Below are 14,176 nucleotides of genomic sequence, written 5' to 3' on the forward strand. Positions count from 1 at the left end.
GCACCAGGGACCCAGGTTCAATTCCGGCCTCGGGTCACTGCCTGTGTGGAATTTGCACATTCTTTCCATGTCTGCATGGGTTTGCTCCAGTTTCCTTCCGCAGATGTTTAGATTAGGTGGACTGGCCATGCTAAATTGCCTCTGTCCAAAGATGTGCAGGTTAGATGGATTCCCCACAGGTAAATGTGTGGGGTTACAGGGATAGGGCAGGAGAGAGGAGCTGGGAAAGATACTCTGTCAGAGAGTCAGTGCAAACTAGATAGGCCAAATGGTCTCTTCTGTCATGTAGGGCTTCTATAATTCTATAAATGTAATTATCTGCCCTTCCCATTCATGTTGGTGCAGAGTAAAGTGAGTTGTCCTTAGAAGTTATACAGGGTATGTGTGGAATAAAGATGAAAATGGTTTTGATGTCTGCTTAACCTGAGATAAGACAGAATGTAATGTCTGGGAACATGCATTTATCAGTCCAGATGTATAACTGATATAAAGGTAGAATTTCATTAAAACAGGGGCTTATCAATCTGTTTATCTATTAATTGAGAAAACTGCTTTGCCAGAATGGCCAGAATTTTCTGGCCATCCCTGCCAATGGGACCTTCTGACCCCACAAACAGCGAACCCCCCTCCACATGTTTCCTGAAGGCAGGGGGTGCATTTAACAGGAAATTCTGTTGACAGCAAGAAAACCTGAAGATCCTGACACTGGCCAATAGCGGGCAGCCTGTACTTCTGTTTTTGTATTATCTGTCAGTGCTTTATATACATCAAATAAAAATATAGAATAGCTTTATAAAACCTACAAAGTGACAGAAATTACACAAAATCTATATGGCATGGTGGCACAGTGGTTAGCACGGTTGTCTCACAGCACCAGGGATCTGGGTTCGATTCCTGGCTTGGGTCACTGTCTGTATAGAGTTTGCACATTCTGCCCATGTCTGCATGGGTTTCCTTCAGGTGCTCCAGTTTTCTCCCACAAACTGAAAGATGTGCTGGTTAGGTGCATTGGTCAAATAATCCACGTTCATTGTACCTGAATAGGCGCTGGAGTGTAGTGACTAGGGGATTTTCACAGGAACTTCATTGCAATGTGAATGTAAGCCTACTTGTGACAATAATAACTAAACTTTAAAATACAAGTAAAAGAATTTGGTGTGCTAAATACTACGCAACACATTCAACTGATACATTAAAATTTAAGGAAGTATTATGAAAGCTAATTACAGAACTTAGTTGTAAACTTACAAAATTGAAGATGGATACATACTGAGAAAGGAAGTGACTTCTTTTAAATGTCAGCAGTCTCATTTTCCAGCCTTTCACGCGGGACTCTCTGGACCCACTGCAGTGAATGGAGATTTGGCCAAGCGCCAAATTCTCTGTCCTCACTTACAGCAGCAGTGGGATGTGAATGGCCAGAAATTTCTGGCCCAGAGTTAAACGGCACTAATTAAATGCACAAGGTGGAATGTTTTAATACTTGTTTTCTTGCACAGTTGGTCTTTTGAAGTTAGAGAATGAACCTGCTAAATGTTAATTGCTAGGGAGGTGGATGGTTCTACATCTGCAGCTCTTCAACCTTGATGCGTTGCATCACTCGTATGTTTTTTTTCCCCTCCCAAGTCTGAGTGTCATGCTAACGCAGACCAAGTCATGTGATGAACTTTTGTCTCAGAATTCAGCACAAAACCATTGATGTACTTTGACTAACAACCGCTATAAACTAATTATAAATAATTTTCTAAATTAAACTTTTCTTCAGGGACCCCTACAGTCCTCCAATTCCTTTGTCCCCTTCTTCTGGCCACTGCATTGCTGTTGCTGTAGTATACTGAGTGAGGGATGAAAGTCCTGACTATAGTCAACCAATGCACATTAGAACAGTATATGACACTGGGGCTGCTGAAGCTGATAGGGATGAGCCACCTCTATTCTAAAAACTCAGACTCTACAGTCATTGGCGCAGGATGAAATATAAGCACTGGATGAGCAACAATAAAAGCAAATTACTGTGGATATTGGAATCTGAAACTAAAAGAGGAAATGCTGGATAATCTCAGCAGGTCTGGCAGCACCTGTATGCAGAGAAAAGAGCTGATGTTTTGAGTCTAGATTGACAAAGGGTCATCTGGACTCAAAACAGCAGCTCTTTTCTCTCCTTACAGATGCTGCCAGACCTGCTGAGATTATCCAGCATTTCCTCTTTTGGAATCACAATAATCAGTTTGAATGGATTGCGAAAAGATCAATTGTACTTGGCTGAATGAAATACTGCAGATATAGCTTATGTCATTTCCTAAAAAATGTTTATTATGATAGCAAGAGCTACATGAGATGCGTCTGGCCAAACAAGGACAAGGGGACTGGTTTCTCCACTGCACTCACCCCAAGGTTGGAAAATCCCACCCAAGGTCAACAGACATTTGTATGGTCTGTGTCTCGCCCACTACGATTCCCGTGGTGGGTGGGCTTGACGAGAAAATTCTGCCCAAGGGGTTAAAGGGAATTTGAGTGTGTCAATAATGAAATGGTTAAAATCTAAAACAAGAGAGGGGGAAGAGATAAAAGTATTGGACAAATGTAATGAGTGCTATTCCAAACGTTTCTATGTCCCTGAAATTCCATGGGATTCTCGCATTGCCCCACTGTAAATTCAGTCAAATAACAGAAGAGCACACAGAAGGTGGCACAGTAGCACAGTGGTTGGCACTGCTGCCTCACAGTGGCAGGGACCCAGGTTCAGTTCCTGGCTTGGGTCATTGTCTGTGTGGAGTTTGCACGTTCTCGGTGTGTCTGTGTGGGTTTCTTCTGGGTGCTCCGGTTTCCTCCCACAGCCCCAAAGATGTGCCATGCTAAATTCTCCCTTGGTATACCCAAACAGGCGCCGGATTGTGGCAACTTGGGGATTTTCACAGTAACTTCATTACAGTGTGAATGTAGGCCTACTTGCGACTAATAAATAATCTTTACTTTAAAAGAATAATAGTACATGTTGATTAAAAAGTTAGTTATGGTGGAGATGGTGAAAACTTCCGTGGCATTCCAGGGCTCATATATAGGTAATTCATATAGGTAGGATTACCTACCTAGAATCACACAGGTACTGAAATTCATTTTACATTATTCATTTGTTTGACAAGCAGAACAGCCTTTTGGCTTGATGGCAACACTTTTCAGGGCCAAATATGATAGCCTTAGGTGCATTCATGAGCTTGTATACAGCATAAAAATGATCTGATCAGGTTAGTCATTATCCCATAGAATCCCTTTGATATGCCCTATTTCACCATCAAGCTTGCATAGTGAATAAATGGCTCGAGCCCTATTCACAAGGTTGTTGATCAGGCTAATCTTACAGCACGTACCTCTGCAGCCTCTTTCATCTGACCACACTGCATCTGGTCTTAACTTCCTTCTTGTTGGTACTGCTTCCAGGTCGGTATCATGTCATTCATAAACCTAAACCACAAAAAAATTTCACCTCACCCTATATAGATTTCGATTGATACAATGTGAATAATAATTCTCTTTGAGAATTGAGCCAGTATCATGAATGGTAATAAATAAAATGTGGGTTTTATTATGTTTCTACTGAGCCCCACTTTTCTCATCCACAGGATTTGCAGAATCTGAATAATAGGTGACAAAGGGAGGAGAAAAAGGCTACTTCAAATGTGAGAGCTTATTCTGCATTTTTTCAAACAGGTTTTTTGCATCAACCATCCCCAACTTGAACTCATTATAATTGTTAATAAAATGGAAAATAATCCATGATAACACTAAATCCTCTCTGTTTTCATTTCAGCTTGAAGATATGAAGGCCAAAAGTAAACAATCTCATTCCATTATTCACTTGGTTAAAGCCAGTAAAATCCGAGCCATCACTATCACAAATTTTCTAGTGTGGTGAGTATTTCCTCGAATCGTAGGGTAATATATCACAGAAGTTAGCCATTCATCCCATCGACTCTGCACCTCGGGTGCGAAATTAGGGCTTCGCTCAAGCGAGACTGGAAATTCCCACCCAAGATCAGCGGGCATCTCCACTGTCCGTCCCTCATCCACTCCAATCCTGTGGTGGGCGAGGTGGTAGATTTCCAGTCCAATTAGTCCCCCTGCTCTTTCCCCGTGCCCTGCAAAAATGTTTTCCTTCAAGACAGCTGCTTTGCCCTGGATGGTGTCAAGATCTTGAGTGTTGTTTGAGCTGCAGCCGTTTAGGCAAGTGGAGTGTGTTCCATCACATTCCTAACTTGTGCCTGGTGGACAGGCTTTGGGGAGTCAGGAGGTGAGTTACTTGCTACATTATTGTAAGCCTTTGACCTGTTCATGTAGCCACAATATTTATTTGGCTAGTCCAGTTCAATTTCTGGACAATAGTAACCCCCAGGATGTTGATAGTAGCAGATTCAGCAATGGTAAAAAAGTTAAAGTTTATTTATTAGTCACGAGTGCAGCTTACATTAACACTGCAATGAAGTTACAGTGAAATTCCTCCACTGTGAAAAACCCTCCCAACCCAAAACCCTAGACTTACCTGCTGTGAAGAGCACTGGGCCCTGATTTACCTCTTCTTCTGCAGACCTGGCACTAATACTTTCCTGGTGCACTGGGACTGGTGGAGGTCAGAATCTCCTCCCCAGTGAGGGGCAGAAATCCCACATGGCCCCTGTTAGTCTGCCCACAGTGCTTTATGGCTATTGAGCAGTTCCACTTGGAGCATGTTGGCTCCATGCCCTCCCCAACCAACTATTATTTAGTCTTTCAATCAGTACATTTAAAGGGCAAGTTAGTTGTAGGGAATGTCCACATTTTAACATTAACATTAGTGCAAAGTATGGAAAGCAGATCTGCCGCCAGCAAACCACCTCCCACTACCTTCCAACACTGGGGGAAATGCTAGGTAGATCAAGTGAGAGAGCAAGAAAGTCCGAATAGAATTATATGGAAGAGGCACTGGGGGAGGAAAGTTTAAAAACACTTTATGAGAACATTTCACCTATTTGTTAACAGGATGATTCTATCAAGCGTATACTTTGGCCTGTCTTTGAACACACCCAACCTCTATGGCGATGAATATCTGAACTGCTTCTTGTCTGCTGCCATTGAAGTCCCAGCTTATGTAGCAACATGGTTTTTCCTGCAGAGGCTTTCCCGAAGGTTCAGCCTTTCAGGTTCAATTTCCCTTGCTGGAATTGTCCTTTTCTTCACCCAGCTCATACCTTCAAGTAAGTTTTTACAGTGCAACTAAAATGATCATGATCTGGTTTGGTTGAATGTTTTAAAAGAGCATTTCAAGTTAAATTAAAACTGCATGCTGCATTTCAGAGATTTTAGCATTCTTCACACGATGAAGAGCGCAGTTTCACTCATCTTAGCTGTGTTGTAAGAATGAGACACTGGGAGGAGAAGAGTGAGGAAGGGAAACTGGTGAATGTGAAAGGCTAGTCCAGTTGTGTAACCCCACACTATACTCAATACATACATTTGCAGATGAGCTGACATGTCAGGCTATTTTCTCACCCAGAGCTGTACAGAACTCTGGGAAGCAATGACCCAGTGGCACGTTGGGTTCATTCATTCATTTGAATAGACAAGGGTACAGCACTAGTATGAGATTTAAAATGGTTTTCTTTTATTGAACTGAACTTAAAAAAAACTTCACATGACAGAATCAAAAGGAAAGCAAACTTGGAGATGGGCTGCTCAGCCAGCCCTGAACTGAACTTGAACTGAATCTTGAAACAACTAAAAACACACACACTAAAATCTAAAATATATTTCAACCTTTATTTTGTTATTGGAAGTGTTGTTCACATGCTATCTCCATTTGGAAATATAATCTTTGCAGTTGCTATTGTTTGCCTGCACTGTGTAACCTTCAGGAATGCAATCAATATTTAGCTAACCCATCATGCCTTCGGATGCTGCATGTAGCCAAGCTAGCTACAATTGTTAAGCTTAGCAGAATTAGTCTAGCATTTAAATGTAATTGTGCATACGCAGATATATCTTAAAATGAAGTCTTTGCATAGACTGAAACAAGCAGGGCTATGCATACACAGGATCCCTCATGGTATTATCACTAGACATTTAATCCAGAAATGCAGCTAATATTCTGGAGAGAAAAGCAAATTACTGCAGAGTCTGGAATCTGAAACCAAAAGAGAAAATGCTGGAAAATCTCAATAGGTCTGACAGCATCTGTAAGGAGAGAAAAGAGATAAAGTCCAGAATATCCTCGGCGTCAAACTTCATCTAATTCTCAAAATCTTGTTTCCTATTTTTAGCTTTGAGATGAATTTCTACTCACAAATCTCCTTATCATAAAGGTTCAGTTTCTTTCACCACAATGACTGAGTCCATTTCTGTCCCAATCTGTTATTTTCTTGCTGAAACCTTCATTCAAATATGATTACTGCACTATTATCCTGTCCGGCCTCCAGTCCCCCCCCTCACTCTGAGGCTGAGTTCATCCAGAACTTTACTGTTTAAATGCTATTCCAAACCAATGTTTACTCATCACCTCACTCAGCCTGCGATCTCTAATGTCTCATAATTAAAAATGTCACCTTTTGACACTGAATCCCTCTATCGTTCATCCTTCCCTAGTGCTATGACCATCCCTTGCTCCATTCACCTTACCACAATGTCTTCAGTCTACCAGTGATGGTTATGTATTCAGTATCTGAGGCCTCACATTCTGACAATTCCCCTCTGAATCCTTTGCTAATACCCTTCTTAAAGCCTGCATCTTCGACCAGCTGTAATGTCACGCTTCTGAGTCACTTTTTCTTCAGCTTCATGTCAATTTTTTAAAATGGCTCTGTCAAGGAGCTTGACGCTTTCTCCTTGGGAGACGTTTGTCAATGTAAATTGTGGTTTTAGTTGCTTTTGAAACAGTGACCAAAATGGATGAGATGCCTGTATTCAATGCACATCACTTGCATCAGCCCAATTATTTTAATGCCAACATTCCTGGGCCTGCTTCATCAATGACTGCCTTCAGTGTTGAATCCCATCCACAAGGAATACATCATTGGAAAATGCAGATTATGTGTTTCCGTCCATTAATTTGGATTGATAGGGAGCATCATTATCAATTTGCAGTATGTATTACTAGTTGATGGGGGGGTTCCTGTTAGATGCACGCATTTGAAAAATCAGCTCAGATGTTGCATGCGTGACAGGATTATACAGCCAGGCACTTGTAACCCAATGACCTTCTGCCATGTTTACTGGTACATGTATTTTTTTTTTCTAGCCCTTTCCATACTTTCCACTGTACTGGTGATGATTGGAAAATTTGGGATTTCATGTGCCTACTCCATTATTTATATCTATTGTGCTGAGCTGTATGCGACCACAGTAAGAAACATGGGTGTCGGAATGAGCACAACAGCCTCCAGGCTGGGCAGCATCATCTCACCTTATATTTTTTATCTTGGTAAGTTATTGGTTTAAGTTGTACAAGGAGAATTCTTGCACTGACCTGATACCCACAGACCATTCTTAAACCCACACCATTCATGTTTTGATTTGATTTGATTTATTATTTTCACGTGTATTTGGGTATAGTGAAAAGTATTTTTTCTTTTCATAACTCAGCATTTGGGTGGCAGTGCTATAATCAGACAAAGTCAGCATGGATTTACAAAAGGGAAATCATGCTTGATGAATCTATTGGAATTCTTTGATGGTGTAACTAGTAGAATTGGCCAAGGAGAATTAGTGGATGTGGTTTATTTAGTTTTTCAGAAGATTTTTGACAAAGTCTCACATCACAGATTACTGTAAATTTAAAGCATGTGGGATTGCAGGTAATGTCTTGAGATGGATAGAAAGCTGGTTAGGAAATAGGAAGCAAACAGTTGGCATTAATGCGTCTTTTCCTGATTGGCAATCTGTGACTAATGGGGTTCTGCATGGTTCTGTGCTAGGATCCCAACTGTTCATATTATATATTAATAATTTGAAAAAGGGAACTGAATGTATTATGTCCAAACTGAGTGGGAGGGTGAGCTGTGAAGTGATGCAGAGATTCTTCAGCATGATTTGGACAGGCTGAGGTGTGGGCATATGCATGGCAGATGCAGTATAATGTGGATTAATGTGCATCCTTATCTGAGGAAGGATGTCCTTGTTATTGAGGGAGGACGGCGAAGGGTTACCAGGTTGATCCCTTGGATGGCAGATCTGTCATATGAAAAGAGATTAAGTTCGTTAGGATTATAGTCACATGAGTTCAAAAGAGTGGGAGGAGATCTCATAGAAACTTATAAAATTCTAACAGGGTTAGACGGGGGTAGATTCAGAAAGAATGTTCCCAATGGTGGGGGAATCCAAAACTAGGGGTCATATTTAGGATAAGGGGTAAACCTTTAGAACTGAAATGAGGAGAAATTTCTTCTTGTCCTCAACTTTTGGTATGTTATTTATGTCTTCTATTGTGAAAGCCGACACAAAATACCTGTTCAATACCTCGACCATTTCTTCATTTCCTGACATTAAATTCCTCTTCTCGTTCTCCAAACGACCAATGTTTACCTTAGCCACTCTTTTCCGTTTTATATATTTGTAGAAAATATATCAGATCAGATAAAAGCATTTTGGTTTGAGTCTTTGCAACCTACTTATCCCAACATTCAGCCTTCCACACACACTGTTCCCTTTTAAGATAAACATTCATTCGACGTCAACCTCAGTGCAACTTGTTTCCTTGTATGTTGTCAGTGAAATGTGTGTAATTCTTTGTTCAATGTATGGATGAATCCTCTAATGTTCAAGGGATAGCAATGGCTGAGGCGCATCAGCAATGTGACTCTCTGTCCATCTGGGTTTTCTAATTGATAGTATCCCAAATCAAGACATGCACTTTAGAAAGAGAGCAGTACACTGGTCCTCAATTCCCCTGGGGAGTGTTTGCATCATCAAGCCTCGACTCCCATTGCTGTTCATCATGCTGGAAGTTAAGTTGACAGAATGAGTATATTAGTAGGACATCAATGACCATAGCTAAGATCTGAACTTAGTGGGTCATGAGCTCTTAAGGCCCAAGTGTGAATGCAGAGCCCACCCTCTCAGCAATAGTTTAGCTATTCCCTCAGAAGTTACAAAATGGCTTGGAGGGCTAGAGGAGATTCTCCTGATGATCAGACTCAATTTTACTCTTCCTGGAAGCCGTCAGCTACAAGAGTATCACAGGCACACCTCTCACACCTCCCCTCCTCCATGGCATCAGCACACTCATGTTGGCCCTCTGCTGCCCTCTGGCCTTTCTGCACCTCCTCATCTTCATCTCCCAAGGAGGTCTCCTCTATTTCCATGTCACCTCATTTTAGGTTTTCCTAGTGATGCCTCAAGCATGGTCTCCTATACTCCTAACTGAATCAGCCGACCCCTGGCTTGATGGTAAGACTGGGTGCAGGCTTGATGGGCCAAATTGCCTCCCTGTGCACTGTAGTGATTCAATAGATTCTATGTATGTGTGAAATGTATATTGGTGAGGACAAGGTCAGATGGATTTTTGCCTATTGATGACTGTACCTGACCACCAGTGAGGCACTAATGTACATGTGGGACTGACATTGTCCTTCAGGACGATACTCACTTTGATCAAGTAGTGAAATCAAAAATGGGACTTGTTGTGAGTTAAGATTAGCCCCTCTTGCCAGTGAGATTTTCTGATCCTATTGAAGTCAGTCAAAAGTCTGACAACACCAGGTTTTAGTCCACCAGGTTTAGTCAGACTTTTGACTGTGTTTACCCCAGTCCAACGCTGGCACATCCACATCATGACTCCTATTGAAGTCAACAGAGTTTTTTGATTTTGGTTTGATTTGATTTGTTATTGTTACATGTATCAGCATACAGTGAAAAGTATTGTTTCTTGCATGCTATACAAAGCATACCGTTCATAGAGAAGGAAGGAGGGAATGCAGAATGTAGCGTTACACTCATAGCTAGAGTGTAGCGAAAGATCAATTTAGTGCAAGGTAGGCCCATTCAAAAGGCTGATGGCAGCAGGGAAAAAGCTATTCTTGAATCGGTGGGTATGTGACCTCAGACTTTTATATATTTCCCCTGACGAAAGAAGGTGGAAGATAGAGTGTCTGGGGTGAGTAGGGTCCTTAATTATGCTGGCTGCTTTTCCAAGGCAGTGGCAAGTGTAGACAGAGTCAACGAATGGGAGGCTGGTTTGCGTGATGAACTGGGCTTCATTCACCTTCCTTTGTAGTTCCTTGCAATCTTGGGCAGATCAGGAGCCACACCAAGCTGTGATACAACCAGAAGTATTGCTTTCTATAAAGTGGTAGAATTTTGCTGACCTGCCACATCTGTCAAGTCAGGGCCTACATACCAGACCCAGGATTACAATATGGACTGCAACATGGAATGAAAGATCATGGTTTTGTCATTGCCCATGCAATAAATATTTATTGAGTCATGTCAGAATGGTTATCGCCCAATGGCCCTGTGATCCATGTGCAGTCTATGGCTTTACTTTGATGTTCTTACAGGCAATGTATTTTTCACATATTATTATTTTCACAGGTTCTTATCATGAATTTCTGCCTTATATTCTGATGGGGAGTTTGGCTGTGTCATCAGCAATTCTGGTGTTGTTTCTGCCTGAAACTGTCAATGTTCCTCTCCCAGACACCATTGACCAGATGCAGACAATGCAAGGGTAAACGTGAAATGTATTTTCGATTAAATCTTCTAAGAAAAAATTTTTGCTCTGAACTGCAACTAACATTTACATTGATGTAGAACTTGTCCCAAAATGTTTCTCTGAGGCAAAAAGAACCAAACTCCAATCCTTGGTGAGAATGAGAAGAGGTTGTCAAATGCCTGACTGAAGATGTGTGTTTGAAATAGAGGGAAGGAGGCAGAGAGCTGGAGATATTTGGATATTTCCAAACAGCACTGCTACAGTAACTGGAGGCACTGACACGGAAGATAGATCAGGGGAAATGGCGATAAGGATCAGAGAGTAAGAAAAGTTGTTTGCAGAAGGCTGTAGAGGTGAGGCAAAATTATGTTATGAAGCATTTTGTAGCGAGAATAAGAGTTTAATTTAAATTCAGTGAGGGATAAGAACTCAGCCGGGATGAGAAGTGCTGGATTGTTGGAACTTAATGAAACATTAGATGAAAATGGAAGAGCTTAAGATAATTTGAAGCTTATGGGAGATGGGCATTGGAAAAGATACATGTACAGAAGGTAAGATGATATTGGTGAAATATAGGTGAAAGCAAGCAATGCTGTGGAAGTTGAAACATGTATGGAATTAAATGCAGACTACAGCAAGGAAAGAAAATTTCTAGCCCAATGCCAGCATTTATACTGCTAACCCTCCCACTCATCTTCTCTAATCCTCTCAGCATATTCTCTAGTCCACTCTCCTTCATGTACCCCTCTCACAACCTCTTGAATGCATTAGTGCTGTTTGCTTCAGCTACTCCATGTGGTAGTGAGTTCTACATTCTTACCACTCTGAGTAAAAAGGTTTCCCCTGCAGTAATAATGGGCAGTTTATAGTTTCTGAAACTTGGGCCTGAATTTTACTTTGAGGTTGGATACTCATTCGACCTGATTGAACATAAAATAGCATCAGAAGACCTTGGGCTCGTGTCCCCCTGAAGAGATTTCAAGAAGCTGGTATTTGCCACAAAGAGAAATGCACTTTTCAAGCCACTGAGTAACTTATGTGTAGATGCACAAGGATTGCACACAAGGATATCATGAACCCTCTGAGACTGAAAAAGGCTACTCACAAACTGAGAAAGAAGGAATTTCAATAGGTTTTGATGCCAAAAAAGTCCATCAGTGTTTATTTGGTAGGCACTTTACCATTGTTTCTGACCACAAATTGCCCTTGAGTCTTTTTAAAGAGGATAAGGCTATTCCACCAATCGCATTGGCAAGATTTCAATGTTGGGCATTAATCCTGTCCACCGATGCATATACTTTCAAGCACCAAACTGGAACTCACATAGCGAATGTGGAATCACTTAGCCGCCTATCTTTACAAGAAAGTGTTACAGCCGCTCCAGTATCACAGCAAATTGTCATGGCATTGAATATTGAATGATTTAACATAATGGACAAAAGGAACAGAAATTATGTGAAGAAGAATGTTTTCACCTAGAGGGTGCTTGGAGTTAGGAATGAACTTCCTTTGAGGGTGATAGAAGTGGGTTCGGTTGAGATACTCAGAAGGTTTTGCTATCTGAAACAAATGAGTGTACACGATAAGGCAGGACAGTGGCACTAGATAGAATGTTCTTTCACAGAGCCGGTGCAGACTGTTTAAAAATTCTTTCATAGGTTGTGGCTATTGATGGCTGGACCAGCAATTATTGCCTATCCCTAATTGCCCTTGAACTGAGTGGCTTGCTAAACCATTTCAGACGGCATTTTTTTTAAACCATCAGCCACATTGCTGTGGATCTGGAGTCACACGTAGACCAGACCGGGTAAGGATAGCAGATCTCCTTCCCTAAACGACATGAGTGAACCAGATGGGGTTTTTATGACAATTGACAATGGTTTCATGGTCATCAGTTGACTTATTAACTCTAGATTTTATTTATTGAATTCAAATTGTGCCAGCTGGTAGGATTTGAATCCAGGTCCACAGAGCATGGCCTTGGATTTCTGGATTGTCAGTCCCCTGACAATACCACCACTGTGATTATTACTAACCATCTGCCTAACCCATTTTCCACTCCATTTGTCCATTTATTATTGAATGTAGATAGTTTTGCTTGTGCCCCCTGCCCACTGAGTTGAGATTGCCTTTTTTGATTGACCTGAGCTTGATTGAAAGATGTCAATCTCATAGATACAAAGTTTATACCACCATCTTTAGGGACATCCCAGCACACAGTAATCTGTTGCATTGGAATATGAGCAAATGCTGTTATGATATCAGCTCATACCAAACCTTTTTGAATTATGGAAATGAAAGCAATCTGGTATGAAATAAACAAATGTATCCACCCTGTGAAACACAACAGGAAATAATAATGCTGTGTTTGATTTGATTGCAGGTTCAAATGGAGAAGTAAAGACAAAAATCACATTCAATTTTACGTGAATGGAACAAATAGAGAAGAGAATATGGTGGTCAGTAAAAAGGAGGAAATTTAACCCAGCGTTGACCCCAGATCAGCAGCAATGGAGAAATGGACAAGCCGTAGTTTCTTTCCAATTTACATAGCAGACTGGCAGCATGTCCTATTGAAATATACTTGGCCACCAAGATACTCAGGGATTGCTGTCAGGTGCAAGATAAATGGGATGCTGCACTATTTTAGTTTCCTACATTTTCTCACTTTGATTTGGAATCAGGAATATATTCTCATGGAAAATGGTGCCACAGTTTGGACAACAGGTGCACTGTGGGGTGGATGTACATTTGGACAACAGATCAATGGAGCAGACAGGATGACTGATCACCCACATTAGCAGTGAAGAAGAGACTGCAGATTTGAAGTGTTCACCTCATTAACATCCGGCAGCTACATTATGGAATACAGAAGGGTGTTATGATGCTGTTCATCAGGCTGACGTCTTTTAGTAATGGGCTTCCCTGTCCACTAGCAAGATTCTGGGACTTGGGCCATAATCACATGGTATAGGGTCCCAGGGCAACATCAGCTCAGAATATTTTTGTAGAACCTGGAAGAGTTTTCCTACTCCTCTGTATCCAACAAAAATAATAACCGACTTACCTTGGCTGGAACTCATTGGTTCCCATCTGCACTGAACTGTATGTATACAGCACATACTGTGGCCAGTTGCAATCTAAAATGGCAATCATGGTCTGAGGAAACCTCATTTTCGTATTAAGTGGAGCATACTGCCTAAAACAAGAGCAAGATTTGGGCCCCCAGTGCTAGGCTCTTATCCAAATGTCAGCAATCTCTTCACAGTTGCTAGCAAGGCAGTAAGATTACCAATCTTCTTTCACGTACAAAACTGATCTGTTGACACCAGCCAACAGAAGTGAATATTGACCTCAAAGGGATCATCACCTCCCTCTGGTTTCTCTCCCAAAGAAGTAATTCTGCCAAAGGCCATGAACCAAACAGTAGCATCAAGTCAGCCCTTTCCTTTCAATCTGATTCTGGGAGCCATTGCTCTACATCTGCTTCATTACTCTACA

General features: G+C 41.3%; 1 protein-coding gene across 1 annotated transcript in view; it reads left to right on the forward strand.

Moving 5' to 3' along the window:
- Positions 1 to 13,158, forward strand: part of LOC145351476 (organic cation/carnitine transporter 2-like) — a 30,122-nt gene extending 16,964 nt beyond the window's left edge. The window contains exons 6-10 of the mRNA XM_080201070.1: positions 3,809 to 3,909; positions 5,014 to 5,228; positions 7,265 to 7,447; positions 10,555 to 10,690; positions 13,059 to 13,158. Of these exons, the coding sequence (XP_080057196.1) occupies positions 3,809 to 3,909; positions 5,014 to 5,228; positions 7,265 to 7,447; positions 10,555 to 10,690; positions 13,059 to 13,158 (735 nt within the window). The remainder of the gene's footprint in view (positions 1 to 3,808; positions 3,910 to 5,013; positions 5,229 to 7,264; positions 7,448 to 10,554; positions 10,691 to 13,058) is intronic.
- The last annotated feature ends 1,018 nt before the right edge of the window (positions 13,159 to 14,176 follow it).

Source organism: Carcharhinus amblyrhynchos, chromosome 13 (assembly GCF_965287045.1).
Source record: "Carcharhinus amblyrhynchos chromosome 13, sCarAmb.v2.hapA, whole genome shotgun sequence".
NCBI classification, from domain to species: Eukaryota; Metazoa; Chordata; class Chondrichthyes; order Carcharhiniformes; family Carcharhinidae; genus Carcharhinus; species Carcharhinus amblyrhynchos.